The sequence below is a fragment of the Geotrypetes seraphini genome, chromosome 11 (assembly GCF_902459505.1).
Source record: "Geotrypetes seraphini chromosome 11, aGeoSer1.1, whole genome shotgun sequence".
NCBI classification, from domain to species: Eukaryota; Metazoa; Chordata; class Amphibia; order Gymnophiona; family Dermophiidae; genus Geotrypetes; species Geotrypetes seraphini.
Genome location: NC_047094.1, coordinates 92,424,955 through 92,445,153, shown reverse-complemented (window position 1 = coordinate 92,445,153; position 20,199 = coordinate 92,424,955). Strand labels below are relative to the sequence as shown.

The 20,199-nt window shown below is 51.0% G+C and overlaps 1 protein-coding gene across 1 annotated transcript in view; it reads right to left on the bottom strand.

Moving 5' to 3' along the window:
* The window catches only part of CABLES2 (Cdk5 and Abl enzyme substrate 2), a 60,269-nt gene that overhangs the window by 5,381 nt on the left and 34,689 nt on the right, over nucleotides 1-20,199 (bottom strand). Inside the window, exons 7-8 of the mRNA XM_033963932.1 lie at nucleotides 851-957; nucleotides 79-283 (exon numbers count right to left, since the gene is read on the bottom strand). Of these exons, the coding sequence (XP_033819823.1) occupies nucleotides 79-283; nucleotides 851-957 (312 nt within the window). The remainder of the gene's footprint in view (nucleotides 1-78; nucleotides 284-850; nucleotides 958-20,199) is intronic.

Sequence of the window (20,199 nt, the reverse complement as noted above, 5' to 3'; positions counted from 1 at the left end):
AACACAAGGAGAACAGACCATCACACCAGCTTCCAGGGAAGGTCCTGTTCCTTTGGCACCAAATCCTTAGACACTTACGTCAATGAGATGTTTAACATCATGTTTCCTGAGGTCACTGCTGATCTTAGCTGCCAGCAGCATACAGGCGCCAGCACACAGCTTTCGGTTTTGTTTGTTGAGCTTGCCTTGCAACACGAGCTTCTCAAAATAAACGTAAGCCATGGCCACTGTGACAGGTTCCAGACTGCAATCTGCCGCCAGGTTCCGTATCTCCCTCTTCAAGCTGTTGGAAGCCAAAGAGAATGAATGAGTGCTACAAGTCTGCTTGCTCAGATATTCTTAACACAGCAGGAGAACTTTCTTACTGAAAGATTTTTGTCTAAGTAGCTAAGAAATGTTAGAATGTACAGCATTAAAATCCTCTAAAATCCATATCGAAAAATCTCAGCATATTATTTTTTTTCTTAAAGTTAATTAATGTGTTAACTGGTAAAACCAAATCAAGACAAATTGCCAGAGGTACAAGAAGAAAAAGTGATTTGCCCATAACTCCTCTCATCGGTCCAGTGTTCAATCCACCAGATCACTCTTTCCAAAATGATCTTCCCCGACAAGGACTGGGGAGTTAATTCAGAGCGGTTTACATGAGCTTCTGTAATGGTGTCACAATAAATGAGCTTCAGTAAAGGTGTTACAATACAGAGTTGGTGTTTTTTGAGATGGTTTTCAATACAGACACATTTATACCATAATCAATCATCCTACCTATCTAACTTCATCTGTACTTTTAAAGTCACTGCTGCACAATAATCACATACCTCCCAGAACCCTCTGTAGTAAAGCTTATTACCTTCTGATCTTGCTAAGTGTCAACTTGATATGAGGAAACTTCTCTTTAAATGTTTCATTCATGTCCTTCTTCAGATCAGATGGCTTGACATATTCTATTACTGTGGTCTTAAAGATTAAGAGGTTTTACGTTACTTTATCAAATGATACATTGAAAACTCTCACTAGGTACTTAGGGTCAGATTCTGTAAATGGCACTGTTAAGTTAGGCAGTGGTAAGTGCTCAGTTGCCGCCTAACTTAATTGTTTTAATTGGCTTTAATAGGCATGGTAATTGACTGCGCCATTAAAAAACAATTAACAACTGGTTAAAAAAGTAAGCGCCTACTACAGTAGGTGTTGTAATCGCATATACAGCAAGCTACCTAATGGGGCCCAAGATCAAAACAGGCATAGTTAGGGGCAGAGATGACTTTAGGAGCCATTAGCAGTTTTGTGCTAGGTGCTGTTAGCTGTGATTCTTTTAATGGCTTTAAGTGTGATTGACATGTGGTCGGTGCCATTTTTGTAGGCGGCAGAATCTGGCCTCAAAGTATCTATCCTAGCAGAATGCAGTATTAGCCATCTTTAGTAAGCTTATGGGAACAAAAGGCATCACACTGCAATACTGAACAAAATCCACACAGAAACATCAGAAGATGAAAACATTTGCGTCAATATTTAAACTGTGTTGGCATTTGATTTAAATGCTGACTCTGGTGTTTAATCTATTTACAGATATTCTGTGCTATCAGTGAGCGGCACTGAATAGTCTTAGCTGTTACCTGAATAATAATAATAATAATTTTATTTCTTGTATACCAGAAGTTCGAAGCGGTTCACAACAAAAAATACATACAGTCAATATCTAAAATATAGAATAAACAGTCAATACCTAGATACAAAATAAAAACAGTCAATAAAAGGATACCTCAGATAAGATCGATAAAAGTTAAGACAATAGCGCAATTAAGATGTAAAAATCTGTTAAGAATTCATGATAGATTAGGCAGTAACATGACTAAGAAGAAAACATGTCAAACAAGCGTGTTTTTAGTGATTTTCTAAAATCAAAGTAAGAAGTGGCCTCAAGTATTAATTTCCAAGCCATGTATTCACTTTGGCGGCCTGGAATTATAAAATTCTGTCCAAGAACTTCTTGTATTTAAAAGAAGGGTAATTAAATAGGTTTATTCTACGAGTAGTCTTAGAACAATTCAGAGAAAACTGAGAGGCAAGGTAATCAGGTAGCATCCCAAAAACTGCGCTTGAAACCTGTGACAAGGTCAACGGGCCAGCAAACTCCCATGGGAATGGACCCGGAGTTTAGGAAGGCTGGCACAGAGCAGGTTGTCTCCACTGATTCACTAGAATTTCTCTGTGCATCAGCAGTCCGGCACCGTGGGACTGCATCCTTTCCTCCGACAGGGGTCTACCAGAAAGGGGCCTTGAGGCACTGAAGCCACAGAAAGTGAACTTTAAGTGAAAAAACAAGAAAAAGAAGCAGAGCAACTGCAAAAGATTTCTGCACGGATTGCTTGCAGAAATTGTAACTGGCTATGTTTGCTAGCTCTCAGGCTAAGGGAGGTGAAGCATGTGCTCAGAAGACTCCCAGATTGCAGGTTAGGATTGAACACCTAGCCTATGGAATTCGGTAGGGACGTTAACAAAATAGCGCATGGTTATTAGTACAAAAGGTATAAAATTGGCCATTTTACTGCTGTAGTAAAATATCCTTAGCGTGCAGAAAAGAGAAAGGGGATCAGATTTAATATACTACCTTTCTGTGGTTACAAAGTGGTTACATGTACAAGTATTATCTTTCTACCTGGGGCAACAAAGAGTCACAAGGAACTGTGGTGGGAATTGAACCCTGTTTCCCAGGTTCTAAGGCCAATGCACTAACCAATATGCTAGTCCTCTACTCCCTATATGGGTGACCATTCTGCAGACAAAACAATAAAATCTAAACCTGTAACCTGTTCTGAACTCTTTGGGGACAACAGGACAGAAATGAATTAAATAACTGAATAAATAGCACCAAAAGGTTCCACAAAGTAAATGAAGCAGCAAAACAAGAAAAAGATGGTGGAAAAGATCGGATGTATCAGTTTGTAGTAAGCACAGTTACCGTACTTACCTTAACAGGTGTTATCCAGGGACAGCAGGCAGATATTCTTGACTGATGGGTGACGGCACCGACGGAGCCCCGGTACGGACAATTTTAGAGTGATTGCACTCTAAGAACTTGGAAAGTTCTGGTAGGCCGCACCGCGCACGCGCGAGTGCCTTCCCGCCCGACAGAGGCGCGCGGTCCCCAGTTAGGATAAGCCAGCTAAGAAGCCAACCCGGGGAGGTGGGAGGGACGCAAGAATATCTGCCTGCTGTCCCTGGATAACACCTGTTACGGTAAGTAACTGTGCTTTATCCCAGGACAAGCAGGCAGCATATTCTTGACTGATGGGTGACCTCCAAGCTAACAAAAAGAGGGATGGAGGGAAGGTTGGCCATTAGGAAAACAAATTTTGCAAAACAGATTGGCCAAAGTGTCCATCCCGTCTGGAGAATGCATCCAGACAATAATGAGATGTAAAAGTATGAACTGAGGACCAAGTAGCAGCCTTGCAGATTTCCTCAATAGGAGTGGAACGGAGGAAAGCTACAGATGCTGCCATCGCTTGGACTCTATGGGCCGTGACAGAACCTTCCAGTGTCAGTCCGGTCTGAGCATAACAGAATGAAATGCACGCTGCCAGCCAATTAGACAACGTACGTTTAGAAACAGGACGTCCCAATTTATTCGGATCAAAGGACAGAAAGAGTTGGGGAACTGATCTGTGGGGTTTCGTACGCTCTAGATAGTAAGCTAGAGCCCTCTTACAATCCAAAGTATGTAGAGCCTGTTCCCCAGAATGAGGTTTCGGAAAGAAGACAGGCAGAACAATGGATTGGTTGAGATGGAATTCAGAAACAACCTTAGGGAGAAACTTTGGATGTGTACGCAGAACCACCTTGTCATGATGAAAGATCATGAAAGGTGGATCTGCAACTAGTGCATGTAGCTCACTGACCCTCCTGGCAGAGGTAAGGGCAATAAGGAAAAGTACCTTCCAAGTGAGAAACTTGAAAGGAGTGGTAGCCAAAGGTTCAAAAGGAGGCTTCATTAAGGCGGAAAGAACCACATTGAGATCCCAGATAACAGGAGGGGCTTTAAGAGGTGGTTTCACATTGAAAAGACCCCGCATGAACCTGGACACCAGGGGATGAACTGAGAGAAGTTTTCCATGAACCGGCTCATGAAAGGCAGCAATGGCACTGAGATGGACTCTGATGGAAGAAGACTTAAGGCCAGAGTCAGACAAAGAAAGCAAATAATCCAACAATGTCTCCACTGCCAGGGAAATGGGATCAAGATGGTGAAGAAGACACCAGGAAGAAAATCTTGTCCACTTCTGATGGTAACATTGCAGAGTGGCTGGTTTCCTGGAGGCATCTAGAATGGAACGAACGGGCTGAGACAAAAGAGTATCATGAGAAGTCAGCCCGAGAGATACCAAGTTGTCAGGTGCAGAGACTGGAGGTTGGGATGTAGAAGGGTCTCCTGATGCTGTGTAAGCAGAGAAGGAAACAGTGGAAGAAGAAAAGGTTCCCTGGAACTGAGTTGAAGTAGAAGGGAGAACCAATGTTGCCTGGGCCACCTTGGAGCAATCAGAATCATGGTGGCTCGTTCCCTCTTGAGCTTGAACAAGGTTCTCAACATGAGAGGCAGAGGAGGGAAAGCGTACAGGAACAGATTGGACCAGTCGAGGAGAAATGCATCCGCTGCCAGACGGTGAGGAGAGTAGAGTCTGGAGCAGAATAGGGGCAGCTGGTGATTGTGAGGAGCTGCAAAGAGGTCTATCTGAGGAGTGCCCCATTGAGCGAAGATGGACTGTAGAGTGAAAGGATCGAGTGTCCACTCGTGAGGCTGGAGAATTCTGCTGAGCTTGTCTGCTAAGGAATTCTTTTCTCCCTGAATGTAGATAGCTTTCAGGAACAGATGGTGATTTATGGCCCAAGTCCAGATCTTCTGGGCTTCCTGGCACAAGAGGCGAGAGCCCGTCCCACCCTGCTTGTTGATGTAGTACATCGCAACTTGATTGTCTGTGCACAGCAGGAGAACTTGAGGAAAGAGAAGATGTTGGAAGGCCTTGAGGGCATAAAACATCGCTCTGAGTTCCAGGAAATTGATGTGATGCTTCTTTTCCTGGGTTGTCCAAAGGCCTTGAGTTTGGAACTCGTTCAAATGAGCTCCCCAGGTATAAGGGGAGGCGTCGGTGGTGATGACTAGTTGATCAGGAGGTAGATGGAGCAGAAGACCTCTGGATAGATTTGAGGATATCAACCACCATTGTAGAGACTGACGAAGAGATGATGTGACAGATATGTGACGTGAGCAAGGATCCATCGCTTGGGACCACTGGGTAGCTAGGGTCCATTGAGGAGTGCGCAGGTGAAGACGTGCGAAGGGTGTGACATGAACTGTGGAGGCCATGTGACCCAAGAGTATCATCATTTGCTTGGCAGAGATGGAAAGTTGAAGCACCTGCTGACACAGAGATTGAAGCATTTGAAGACGGTTGGATGGCAGGAATGCTCTCATGAGGACTGTGTCCAAGACAGCTCCGATGAATTGAAGTCTCTGAGTGGGGATGAGATGAGATTTGGGTAGATTGATCTCGAACCCCAGAAGTTGAAGAAACATGATGGCCAGGATGGTTGGTGGCCAGGAGAACAGTCTGAGATGAACTGGCCTTGATTAACCAGTCGTCCAGGTAAGGAAAGACCTGAAGGTGGTGAGATCGTAGGAAGGCAGCCACCACAATCAGACATTTGGTGAACACTCTTGGAGAGGAGGCAAGACCGAAGGGCAGCACCTTGTATTGGTAATGACAACGATTGATCATGAAGCGTAGGTACTGTCTGGAGGCCAGATTGACCGGTATATGAGTGTATGCTTCTTTGAGATCGAGTGAACATAGCCAGTCGCCTTGATTGAGAAGAGGGTAAAGAGTGGCCAGAGAAAGCATTTTGAATTTCTCCTTGACCAAGCATTTGTTTAGATCGCGAAGATCTAGAATGGGTCTTAGATCTCCTGTCTTTTTGGGGACTAGAAAATAAAGGGAGTAGAATCCCTGCCCTCTCTGATCTAGAGGAACTTCCTCTATAGAGTTCAGAAGGAGGAGGGATTGAACCTCTTGAAGAAGGAGGGAAGACCGAGGAGTGTTGAAAGCAGACTCTCTTGGCAGACTTTGGGCAGGAGGTGTCTGAAAGTTGAGAGAGTAGCCGTGTTGGATGATGTTGAGGACCCACTGATCCGACGTGATGAATTCCCAACGGTTGATGAAGTAAGTAAGGCGTCCCCCTATAGGCTGTGGAAGTTGGATAGAAGGAACGAGACTGGCTATGTTCTGGAGAACCAAGTCAAAAGGGTTGAGTAGGTTTTTGTGAAGGAGGAGGTTTCACCTGCTGCTGTTGCTGAGCCTGTCTAGCAGCTGGTCTTTGTTGTCTCTGAGTCTAGGTTGTTGTGTATTCTGTGGCAGAGGACGGGCCACGAATCTTCGTTGGTAGGCCGAGTGTTGACGAAAAGGCCTGGTAGGTGGAGTTGCTTTCTTAGTTTTAAGAAGAGTGTCCCACCGAGTTTCATGAGCCGAAAGCTTTTGAGTAGTGGAATCCATGGAATCTCCAAACAGCTCATCCCCCAAACAAGGTGCGTTGGCTAGCCGGTCCTGATGATTGACATCGAGTTCGGAAACTCGAAGCCAGGCCAGCCGTCGCATGGCTACTGACATAGCTGTGGCTCTGGAGGTCAGTTCAAAAGTGTCATAAATTGATCTGACCATGAACTTACGAAGCTGCAAAAGGGAGGAACAATTTTGGTGAAAAGCAGATTTCTTCCGGTCGGGGAGATATCTCTCGAAAACAGTCAGATTTTGTATAAGCTGTTTTAGATAAAATGAGAAATGAAATGCGTAATTTCCTGACCGGTTGGCCAACATCGCATTCTGGTACAGCCTTTTACCAAATTTGTCCATGGATTTACCCTCTCTGCCAGGAGGGACTGAAGCATACACACTAGCCCCCTTAGACTTTTTGAGTGTGGACTCAACTAAAAGGGACTCATGAGGTAGTTGGGGTTTATCAAACCCAGGAATGGGAATGACTTTATACAAAGAGTCCAACTTGCGGGGAGCTCCAGGTACAGTTAAAGGAGATTCTAAATTTTTATAAAAGGTCTCTCTCAAGATGTCATGGAGAGGTAACTTAAGGTATTCCTTTGGAGGCTGGTCAAAATCCAGTGCATCTAGAAAAGCTTTGGATTTCTTTGACTCAGCCTCCAAGGGGATGGAGAGAGAATCACACATCTCCTTCAAAAAGGAAGAAAAAGAGGACACATCTGGTCTAGAGGAAGGTCCCAAAGCAGAAGGGTCCTCGTCACCAGAAGAGCATTCCCCTTCAGAAAGAAGAGGATCCTCTGAATCACCCCACAAATCAGGATCTCGAACTTGAAAACTCCGGTCCCGAGATTCTGGTGTGGAGGGTTCTAGGTGACGAGATTTGTGAAGCGATTTCCCTGACCTGATCGACTCGGTACCGGGAGATGTCACTGGATGCACCGGAGCCGAAGTCTGTACAGCCTGATGGTGAGCTCTCGGCTCCGGTGCAAGAACCGGCATGGAGACCGAGGAAGCAGATTGTACCGGTACCGACAAAGTGGAAGCCGATAAAATAGGGCGTTCCACTGTCGGTACCGGTGGCTCAGACCGGACCGGGACCGGAAGGCTCGGTGCCAAGAGTGAAGGAAGGTAAAATTATGGTATTACCTGTTAATTTACTTTCCTTTAGAAGCAGCAGATGAATCCAGAGACTAGTGGGTATAGCTCACATCGACCAGCAGGTGGAGATAGAGAACTGATTAACAGTTGGCCTTAAAGCCTGGTGTTCCTCCTGTTGATTCAGTTATGCACTTTGCCCAAGCATCCCGAAAGGAGAATGAGCATCCACAAAACTTCATTCCAGTAGAAAATGTGCCACTCAGCAATGAAATAATACACCTACCAACCATATTCCAACTAAACCAATAAACAAACACCCTACACACCGATAGTGCACTTGGGGAGGGGCTCTGGATTCATCTGCTGCTTCTAAAGGAAAGAAAATTAACAGGTAATACCATAATTTTACCTTCCATAGCAAAGCAGCAGATGAATCTAGAGACTATTGGGATGTAGCAAAGCAAACTCAAACCGGGTGGGACGCCAATGCCGCGTCCGCCAGCACTGCAGCGCCAAAACTTGCCTCCGAACGGGCCGCTACGTCTAAACGATAATGCTTCGAAAAGGTATTTCCCGACGACCAAGTGGCCGCCCGGCAAATGTCCTCCAAAGACATCCCCCCGGACTCCGCCCAAGACGTAGCCAAAGCCCGAGTGGAATGAGCATGAAGGTGCTCCGGGACTTTCTTCCCTGTCAACACATAAGCCGAAGCAATAGTTTCTTTGACCCAACGCGCAATGGACGCCTTAGACGCCGCCATCCCCTTGTTTTTGCCCGCGAATAACACGAAGAGATGGTCCGACCTACGAAAATCATTCGTCACCCCCAAATAATGGAGAAGCATACGTCGTACATCCAGTAGATGCAAAGACAAAAATCGTTTTCCCCAATCTTCCTTCCGGAAGGATGGGAGGAATAAACACTGGTTTACATGAAAGGAAGAAATAACCTTAGGCAGGAAGGACGGCACCGTCCGCACCGACACCCCAGTTTCCGAAAAACGTAAAAAGGGTTCTCTGCAAGAAAGCGCCTGTAGTTCCGATACTCGCCTTGCCGAAGCCATCGCAACCAAAAACACTGTTTTCAGCGTGACATCTTTCAACGTGGCCGCTGACAGGGGCTCAAAAGGTGCCCCCTGCAACTTCCCAAGGACGAGCTTAAGACTCCATGTTGGACAAATTCGCTTCACCGGCGGGCGGATATGGTTAACCCCCTTGAGGAAACGGACCACGTCCGGCTGTGAAGCAAGCGTCGAGCGAGCCACCCGGCCCCTGTAACAGGCAATAGCTGCCACCTGAACTTTTAAAGAGTTATAGGCTAACCCTTTCTCTACGCCCTCCTGCAGAAAAGCCAGAATAGCCGGCAGAGATGCATGGAAGGGCGCAATCCCCTGGCGGCCGCACCATGCATCAAAAATCTTCCAGACTCTCGCATAGGAGGCCGAAGTCGAAATTTTCTTAGCTTTCAGAAGCGTGGCAATCACCTGTTCTGAATAGCCCTTCTTTTTTAGCCTTGACCAAAGCGGGCCGGATCTTCCATCAAGATTGGACCCTGAGTTAGTAAGTCCGGAGTTACCTGGAACGTTACCCGCTCGCCTACCGAAAGCTGACTCAGATCTGCGTACCACGGCCGACACGGCCAATCCGGAGCCACCAGGATCACTCTGCCTGGAAAAAGAGCTATGCGTTGCAACACCCGACCTATCATGGGCCACGGCGGGAACACATACAGAAGGGACTTCGGAGGCCAAGGGAGAGCTAACGCGTCCACCCCCTCCGAGCCCTTCTCCTTGCGTCTGCTGAAGAACCGAGGCAACTTCGCATTGCGGGATGAGGCCATGAGATCCAACTCTGGCAACCCCCAACGACGGACTAGCACGCCGAATGCTCGAGCCGACAACTCCCACTCGCCCGGATCTAGAAGATTCCTGCTGAGGAAGTCCGCTTGCACGTTTTCGTGATCTGCAATGTGTGCCGCCGACAGAAGCGGAACATGCCCTTCTGCCCACCGAAACAATCTCCTTGCCTCTTCAGCCAACTGCGGACTCCGGGTGCCCCCCTGACGATTGACATATGCGACCGCCGTGACACTGTCTGAAAAGATCCTGGTCGGCCTGTCCTGAATCAGGGACTGAAAAGCCCGCAGCGCCAGCCCGATCGCTTTTAATTCCAGCAAATTGATGGGCCACTGGGCTTCCTCTAAGGACCACACCCCCTGCACCGAGGCTTGCAGGCAATGGGCCCCCCAGCCCCGCAGACTGGCATCCGTTGTCACCACCACCCAATCCGGCGTGGCCAACGGCATGCCCCGCCACAGATGCAACTGGTGTAGCCACCACTGCATGCTGCGAGCCGCCCGAGGACTCCATTGGAGACGCAAATTGTAGTCCAGAGAAGCTGGGGACCAGCGAGAGAGAAGAGACTGTTGTAAGGGTCTCATGTGGCACCGAGCCCAGGGGACCACCTCCAGAGTCGCTACCATGGAGCCCAGAACCTGTACATAATCCCAAACCCGAGGCCTGGGTGACCCGAGAAGAAGGCGAATCTGAGCCTGCAATTTCTCCCCCCGGTCTCGGGGTAGAAATACTTTCCCCAGAGCAGTGTCGAACCTGACCCCCAGATGCACCAAAGACTGCGACGGGGACAGAAAACTCTTTGGAAAGTTGACGATCCACCCCAACGACTGAAGGAGAGAGATTACTCTCTGAGTTACCGACAAACTCTCCTGTCTGGACGAGGCGCGGATCAACCAGTCGTCTAAGTAAGGGTGTACCCGAATCCCTTCCTTGCGTAGAAAGGCTGCTACCACCACCATGACTTTGGAAAAGGTGCGGGGAGCCGTTGCCAGGCAAAAGGGCATTGCCCGAAACTGAAAATGCTGGCCAAGAATCGCAAACCGCAGATACCGCTGATGCGGAGGCCAGATCGGGATATGGAGGTACGCCTCCTTGAGATCTAGGGACGTGAGGAACTCTCCCGGTCGTACAGCCGCAATAACCGAGGGTACCGTCTCCATCCGGAAATGGCGAACACTGAGAAATCTGTTGACCACTTTGAGATCCAACACCGGTCTGAATGACCCCCCCTTCTTTGGTACAATGAAGTAAAGAGAATATATCCCGCGGCCTACCTCTTCCGGGGGCACCGGTATCACCGCCCCCAGGTCGAGCAGCACCTGAAGAGTCATGCGGACCGCGTTTCCCTTGGCCGCCCCATTGCACGGGGACACCAAGAAAGAATCTACGACGGGAGAGGCGAATTCCAACTTGTACCCTTCTTGAATAATGTCCAACACCCACTGATCTGACGTGATAGTGGCCCACTCCGCCCGGAACGCCGAAAGCCGGCCCCCTAAGGGAAAGGCGGAGGGAGCCAAGCCCCCGTCATTGTGGAGTGCGATTTGCTGGGGTACGCGTTGGCTGACCTGAAGAGGGTTTCGCCGTACGAAAGGAACTCCTCTGCTGAAACCCAGGTCTCGAAGCAGAGAAAGAACCAGCTGCAGATCTGAAGAAAGGTTTGCCAGACCTGGATCGCCTAACATCCCTGAAGCGCGGTCTAGACGATGAGGACCTCACCGGGGGCCTAGCCCTATCCTCCGGTAAACGCTGTGTTTTGGTATCCCCAAAATCCTTCACCAATTTATCTAAATCTGCTCCAAACAATAACCCCCCTTTAAAAGGGAGTCTCACCAGCCGAAGCTTGGATGCAGCATCTGCCGCCCAATGACGGAGCCATAAGGACCTGTGCGAGACCACCGAAAGAGACATCTGTTTCGCAGACGCCCGAAAAATGTCATATAAGGAGTCTGCCAAATAAGCCAAGCCTGACTCCAAATCAGCCATTTCCGAAGGGACAGAACCCCCAGCCTCCATTAAATTATCGGTCATCCCTTGCGCCCACTGCAGACATGCTCTCGCCGCATAAGAGCTGCAAATAGCGGCCTGTAAGGTAACCGCAGCTACTTCAAAGGACATTTTTAGGGAAGATTCAATCTTCCTATCCTGCGCATCCTTTAGGGTAACCCCCCCTTCCACCGGCAAGGTAGTCTTTTTAGTAACCGCTGCCACCAAAGCGTCCACCCTAGGCAACCTAAACTTCTCAAGTTCGGTCGGGTCAACCGGATACAAGAGCTGCATGGCTTTTGCCACTCGTAAACTGGCCTCCGGCGTATCCCATTGCGCCGAGATCAGCTCCTGCATGGCTTCATGCACCGGAAAGGACTTTGGTGGCCTACGTGTACCTGCCATCAGGGGGTTACCTGACACTTTAGCATCTTCCTGAGAAATATGCAAACCCTGCAATGCTTTAGAAATCAAGGACGCAAGTTCTTCTCTATGAAACAAACGGAGAGCGGAAGGGTCATCAACTTCCCTACCCGTGGGATCTTCTGCATCCCAATCTAAGACCTCACCTTCCTCCAAAGATTCCGGAAGGGAGAAAGGGGATAATGGAAGATTCCCTTCTGCGTCCGCGGTCGCGAGTCTGCGTTTCTTTGCGCCCTGCGACCGCCCGGGTGACACCATTGCCCCCGAAGTGGGTCTGGCAGAATTGCTATTCAACTCAGCAGAGGTAGAGGGCACCGGAACGGCCAGCCCGGCCACCGGCAGGGCCGGCTGCGAGCCCTGTAACATAAATGCCCGGTGCAACAGCATCACAAATTCAGGCGAAAATGAGCCCCACTTAAGGGACGCTAAACTGCCCTGCTCCGTGCCGAGGAGGGGAACCACGCCTTCCTCCAGCGCTCCCGAGTCCCCCACCGCTGCAGAACTCCCCTCAGCCGCGGATGAGCCCTGCAGCAACCCCGAGTCGACCTCGAGCGGCGGGGACATCGAGCAAGCCTCCCTTACCCGGGAAATGGCCGCATCACACGCCTGCATAAAGGCATCGTCTGCTGGTGCGTTTACACACCCGACAGAGCAAAGGCCCGACAGCGTCCTGCGCTTACCACAGCATGAACACTGCTGACCTGCCTCTGTAGCCATCCCTCGATTCGGCACCAAAACAAAACTTGCTATGTCTTTTTTTTTTTTTTTTCACACGCGGAGAACGCCGCCGAACGCCGACTCCGCCCACCAACAAGCCCGGCACCCGGGAACGCGACCAAGCACCACGCTGAGTAAGTAAACTTACTCACCCAATTTCATAGCCGCTCCACCCGAAGCCAGGTTATCGTTGGTAAATGCACTGGAAGCCGATTGCAAACCCTGCACGGCTCAGCACAAGCAGGAAGTCGGCCCCCTTTTTTTTTTATACTAGAATGAAGAAAGCCAGCACAGCACTCCTGCAGCGTCTAAAGAAACCCCTCAATCCAACGGAGGGGAGGGTGGAGAAGGGACCTGGGAGGGCCCAGGTGTACCTCCCAAAGCCGGCACCGCTCAGCCAGGCACCCCTGACCTACTGAAGAGAGCTAGTCTCAACAGAGGAATCTCAACAGAACACCAATCTATCCGGCAGCAGCCAGAATCCAGGAGCTAGAGAGGTAGCTCAATCCCTGCTGGGAGATAGAGCAAAACTGAATCAACAGGAGGAACACCAGGCTTTAAGGCCAACTGTTAATCAGTTCTCTATCTCCATCTGCTGGTCGATGTGAGCTATACCCACTAGTCTCTGGATTCATCTGCTGCTTTGCTATGGAAGAAGGTGTTGCAACTGTTCCTTAAGCTGCACTTGCAGAACAGCAGCTATACGCTCTTCGAGTGAAGGCACCGGTACCGCCTTTTTCTTCTGCGGTACCTGCGGTGCTGCTCTATGCCCCGAGGATGAGGAACCCGATGTCGAGGGGCTCACCTCAATTGGGGCGGAGCGCTTCCGTGGGCGCCTCGAAGTCGGCAGGATTGGGCTCGCTGCCACCGAGACCGGAGGATGCTCCAACGGGGAAGGCTTCTTAGCCGGCTTACCTGAAGGAGTCGACGCCGACGCGGTATCGCGTGGCGTCGATGAGGTGGGTGCCGACTGCGCCGGAGCCGATGTCGGTGCCGGTGTCGTAGAGTCAGACATCTCGGCACCAAAAAGCAATCTCTGCTGGATTTGACAATTTTTCAGAGTTTGCTTTTTTAAAGTCGCACAGCGGGTGCAGGTAGAAGCTCGATGGTCGGGACCAAGACACTGTAGACACCAATTATGTGGGTCAGTGAGTGAAATTGGTCGTGCACACCGCTGGCACTTCTTGAACCCGGGTTGAGGGGGCATGAATGTAAAAACGGCTTCAGCCAAATCGAAGGCCGAGGCTTCGATGGTGGCTAAAGGCCCCGCCGGGGCGAATTCGAAAAAAAGAAGAAAAGAAAAACAAATTTTTTTTTTTTTTAAAGAAAAGAAAATAAAGAAAAAAGGAAGGAAACAATATTTCCTTCAAGAGTTTACGCGAGCGGGAAGAATCAAAAAGATTTTCTCACAACGGCCGTTGAGAGAAACGCGTCTTCTTAGCTCCGCGGAAACTAAGAAACTGGGGACCGCGCGCCTCTGTCGGGCGGGAAGGCACTCGCGTGTGCGCGGTGCGGCCTATCAGAACTTTCCAAGTTCTTAGAGTGCAATCACTCTAAAATTGTCCGTACCGGGGCTCCGTCGGTGCCGTCACCCATCAGTCAAGAATATGCTGCCTGCTTGTCCTGGGACAATAATAAGCATCCAAATAACTTAAAATCAATAAATCATAAAACCAATCCACAAAGGGTGAATACAGAAACTAAATAATGTATACAATAAAAATGAGCCAGCATGGACCATGTTTCAGCAAAATAAAAATGCCTTCCTCAGGAGGTCTTATAGGGTCTTTGACTGTCTTTAAACATAAAAGTCACAAAAAAATCAGGTAGTTAAGAGGCTACAAAAACAAGCAACACAGATTACAAGACTACAATGTAGGCTGGTGACATTCTGCAGGGCATATAAATAAATCCATACACAAGCAAGATTTACTTACTTAGGGATCCTTTCATTAAGATGTGGTAGAAAAAGCACAGTTACTTACCGTAACAGGTGTTATCCAGGGACAGCAGGCATATATTCTCACACATGGGTGACGTCATCTACGGAGCCCCAGCGCGGACAGCTTTTTCAGCAAACTTGCTAGAAGTTTCAAGTTTGCACACTGCACCACGCATGTGCTAGCCTTCTTGCCACTAGAGGGCGCATCCCCACCTCGTGGTCCTCAGTTCCATATCCAGCAAAGAAAAGCCATCCCCGGGGAGGTGGGCGGGTTGTGAGAATATATGCCTGCTGTCCCTGGATAACACCTGTTACGGTAAGTAACTGTGCTTTATCCCAGGACAAGCAGGCATGATATTCTCACACATGGGTGACCTCCAAGCCAACCAGAAAAAAGGGTAGGTGGGAGGATGGCAATTTAGGAAAACAGGTTACGTAACACCGACTGGCCAAACCGGCCGTCACTCCTGGACAAGGAGTCCAAACAGTAGTGGGAGGTGAAAGTATGAACCGAAGACCAGGTGGCAGCTTTACATATGTCCTCCATAGGAGTAGAACGGAGGAAAGCAACCGAAGCTGCCATCGCCCGGACCTTATGACCCGTGACTCGACCCGAGAGCGGGAGACCAGCCCGAGCGTAGCAAAAAGAGATACAAGCAGCTAACCAGTTGGACAAGGTACGCTTGGAAACCGGGTGTCCTATCCGATTAGGATCAAAGGACAAAAATAATTGAGGAACCTTCCGATGAGACTTAGTACGTTGGAGATAAAAAGCCAACGCCCTCTTACAGTCAAGCGTGTGAAGCGCCGTTTCACCAGGATGAGAATGGGGCTTCGGAAAAAATACCGGAAGAACAATGGACTGATTGAGGTGGAAATCAGACACAACCTTAGGCAAAAATTTGGGATGGGTGCGAAGAACCACCTTGTCATGATGAAACACCGTGAAAGGAGGGTCCGCCACCAAAGCCTGTAGCTCGCTAATCCGACGAGCGGAAGTGAGCGCAATCAAAAAGACTACTTTCCAAGTGAGAAATTTAAGAAGAGCTTTATCGATAGGTTCAAAAGGAGGTTTCATCAGTTGAGCCAAAACCACATTAAGATCCCATACCACAGGGGGAGGCTTGAGAGGAGGATGCACATTCACAAGACCCCTCATGAAACGAGAAACCAGAGGATGCAAAGAGAGGGGGCGACCCTCGAGATGTTGATGAAATGCAGCAATTGCACTAAGATGTACTCGAATGGAAGTCGTCTTCAGACCAGAATTCGACAGATACAACAGATATTCCAGGACCGAAGACACAGGCACTAAACCCGGGTCCAGGTGATTGGTGGAGCACCAAGAAGAAAATCTGGTCCACTTCTGGGAATAACAAAGCCTAGTCGAGACTTTGCGAGAGGCCTCTAGGATTTCCCGCACTGAGTGAGAAACCGGAATCGAAGTCAAGGGGAAAGAAACCAAGCGGTCAGATGTAACGACTGAAGATTGGGATGTAACAGCGAACCCCGACTCTGAGACAGCAGAGAGGGAAAGACAGGCAGAAGCAGAGGCTCCCTGACACTGAGTTGAAGAAGCAGGGAGAACCAGTGTTGTCTTGGCCAACGAGGCGCAATGAGAATCATAGTGGCATTGGTCGATTTCAGATGAACCAGCGTTCTCAAAATCAGAGGAAAAGGAGGGAACGCATAAAGGAACCTCCCCTCCCAGTCGAGAAGAAAAGCATCGGCCTCGAGACGGTCCTGGGAGTACATCCGAGAACAGTAGAGGGGTAGTTTGCAAGTCTCGGGCGAAGCAAACAGATCCACCTGAGGAGTCCCCCATCGGTCGAAGACCTCGCGTAGAACTCGGGAGTTCAGCGACCACTCGTGCGGCTGGAGGAGACGACTGAGCTTGTCTGCCAGACAATTCAGCTCCCCCTGAATGTAAACCGCCCGCAAGAAAATGTTCTGAGAGACGGCCCATGTCCAAAGCCGCAGGGCTTCCTGGCACAGAGGCCAAGAGCCCGTCCCTCCTTGCTTGTTGACGTAATACATTGCCACCTGGTTGTCTGTCCGAACGAGAACCACTCGATCGTGTAGGAGGTGGCTGAAGGCCCGAGCGGCCAGATAAATGGCACGAAGTTCCAACACGTTGATGTGACGCCGACGATCCGTGGCCGACCATAGGCCTTGCGTTCGTAAACCGTCCAGATGAGCCCCCCACGCATACTCCGAAGAGTCCGTGGTCAGGACCTTGCAATGCGGAGGGACGCGAAAGAGCAAACCCCCGGACAGATTGGTAGAGCTGGTCCACCAACGGAGCGAGCGTCTGAAAGACGGAGTCACAGTCAAACGTCGAGACAGTGGGTCGCGGTCCTGACGCCATTGCGAGGCCAAGGTCCACTGAGGAATCCTCAGGTGCAACCGAGCAAATGGGGTCACTTGGACCGTCGACGCCATGTGCCCCAAAAGCACCATCATGCGTCGAGCCGACACTACCTGCAGTTGCGAAACCTGCTGGCCCAGGCGAAGCAGGGCCTCCAGTCGTGGGGAAGGAAGGAAGGCACGGAGGAGAACCGTGTCCAGCACGGCCCCTATAAACTGGAGGGATTGAGTCGGCTGCAAGTGAGACTTGGGAAAGTTCACCTCGAACCCTAGACCCTGAAGAAGCGTGATAGTCTGTTGGGTCGCTGAAATAACTCCCTCCCTTGTCGGGGCCTTGATCAGCCAATCGTCCAGATAGGGAAAGACCTGCAACCTCCGGGAACGCAGAGCAGCCGCGACCACCACCATGCATTTCGTGAATACCCGAGGGGACGAAGCCAGACCGAAGGGTAGTACACGGTATTGTAGGTGCAAATCCCCGACCTGAAATCTTAAAAACTTCCGAAAGTCGGGATGCACCGGAACATGGGTGTACGCTTCCTTCAAATCGAGGGAGCACATCCAGTCCCCCTCGTCCAGCAGGGGATATAGAATCGGAAGCGATAACATACGGAACTTCTCCCGGACCAGGAACTTGTTGAGCTTCCGGAGGTCCAAAATGGGGCGCAAGTCCCCGGTCTTCTTCGGGACCAAAAAGTAACGGGAATAAAATCCCCGGCCTCGCTGATCGAGAGGCACCCTTTCGACCGCCCGAAGGCTCAACAAGGCCCCGGCTTCCTCTCGGAGAAGGGTCAACTGGCTTCGATTGGACGGACACGCCCCGGGGGGCATGTCTGTAGGCTGTCTGGAGAAGTTTAACGAATAGCCCTCTGAGACGGTCCGGAGCACCCATGCGTCTGACGTAATCCCAGACCAAGCCTTGGCAAAAGCCGTGAGCCGACCCCCGATGGGGAGGGGGTTGAGCGACCTCGCGGCGGGGGCCAGCCCCCGGCCGCTCATCCCGTCAAAAAGACAGCGCCGGCTTGGACGCCCCTTGCGCGGCGGGTTTGGCGGGTCCCCCTCTACCCTGTTGGGTAGGACGATGGGGTGGAGGCCTCGAAAAGGCCGGTGTGGATTTTTGAGGGTACCGCCTAGGCGGCTGTTTAAAAGGTCTCTGAGCCGGCGGCTTAGGCTTTGGACGAACCAGAGACGCCAGAGAGCGCTCTTGCTCAGAAAGCCGCTTGGTGGCCGCATCCAGGGAGTCGTCGAATAGCTCCGACCCGACGCAGGGTAGATTGGCCAAGCGCTCCTGCAGGTTGGGGTCCATCTCGAGGGTCCTTAGCCACGCCAGCCGGCGCATGGCTACCGCACAAGCCGAGACCCTCGAGGCAAGCTCAAAGGCGTCATATACCGCATGAAACAGATAGAATCTGAGCTGGGACAGGTTCGACGCAAAGGTGGCAAATTTATCCTTGTGCGACTCTGGAATCACCCCCTGAAAATCCGGCAGATCCTTGACCATGGACCTGAGGTAGGAAGAGTAGGCGAAAGCATAGTTGAGGACCCTTGTGGCCATCTGGGAATTCGCGTACAGACGACGGCCGAATTTATCTAGGGTCCGACCCTCTCTGCCCGGGGGGACAGCGGCCGAGACTCTAGAAGGCTGCGTGCGCTTAAGAGCCGACTCCACCAAGAGCGACTGATGGGAGAGTTGCCCCTTATCAAACCCTTTAGGGGGAAGGGTCCGGTATTTGGATTCCATCTTGGTGGGCACTACCGCCACTGTAAGAGGGGTCTCAAGGTTCCGCAGCAAGGTTTGAAGGAGGACCTTGTGAAGCGGGAGGCGGGGGGATTCCCGCTGAGGGGCAGGAGAATCCTGTTCCTCCAAAAATTCTGTGGTATAGTGTGACCCTGCCGACAGGTCCACCCCCAAAGCTTTCGCCATGTCATGGACAAACTTTGAAAAAGAAGATGTCCGTGCAGGCGGGGAGGGTGACCGAGACTTCTCAACGGAGCCGAAAGGAGAGGCCTGGCGAGAATACCCGAACTGTCCCCCGGACTCCGAACCCCAAGAGGTACGCTCCCGTAACCTCGAAGGAGTCGGGGACACCGTCCGGCGAAGAGACCCCCGCGGGGAACCCCCCGGGGTACGGGGTATGGAGGCCCGTCCCTTCCGCCTCGGTGAGGAGGCACGGGAACTCTCCCTGAACGGGGACCGCAAAAGATCTGGGTTGTCGAGGCAGAGTTCCTCGACACGCAAGGCTCCGGTCTCGGGCGGGGTCGAACGACGACTCCTCAGAGGCGAGGCTCGAGACCGCTTAGCCTTTTTAAGGCGGTGCTTCGCCCGAGGCTTACTCGAGGGCGATGAGCCCCGTGACGACCTCGGGGACGAGGAGGAGGAGATCCGGCGTACCCGGCGCTGCTTGTCTCGGGATCGCACACTGACCTCGGGCTGTCTCACCGGGGTCGGATCCGAGGGAAGCGTCGAGGTCGAGGGAGCTTCGGCCGCTGAGAGGCCGGTGCCCGAGGCCGAGGTCACCAACTGCGGGGCCCCAGAGACCGAAGGCGAGGCCGAAGCCTGCTGCAAGGTCTCAATGGCCCCGGAAAGCTCCGAGGAGATCAAAGCGCGAAGCAACTCCTGGAACGCCGGGATAGTGAGGCCCGGAGGCAGCACCTGGGGGCGCTCCGCAGAGGGCGACCTCGGTTTCGAGTATTCCCTCGGGGCTAACCCCTTCGACACCTTGGGCTGGGTCGAGGTCGACGGTCCCGCCGACGACGAGCCCGAGGATGGCTTCCTGTTAGATGAAACTGAGGAAGGAAGTGGAGACTTACCCGGGGCTTGCTTCTGCGAGGCAACCGACTTCGCGGGAGCAGAGGGGTCCGAGGTCGAGGCCAAGGTCGAGGCCGGGGCCGAAGCCGAGGCCGAGCTCGAGGCCTTCCCCGTCGGGGTATCGACGGCAAAGAGATCAGCCATGCGGGCCTTGCGACGAGTAAGGGCCCGTTTCTGGAAGGTGGCACACTTAGGGCACGATGCTGTCGGGTGATGGGGCCCCAAACACCGAATACAGCACCTGTGAGGGTCAGTGATGGACAAAAGTCTATCACACTTACCACACTTCTTAAAACCCGTTACGGGCCGGGACATGGGCCCAAAACAAGGCCGGGAACAAACGAGGTTCCTCGGCCACGGCTACCGGGAGCCCCCGGAGCGAAATCAAAAATGAATTTTTTTTTTTTTTTTTTTTGAGAATTAAAGAAAACAAAGAAAGAAAATAAACGTAGCGCAG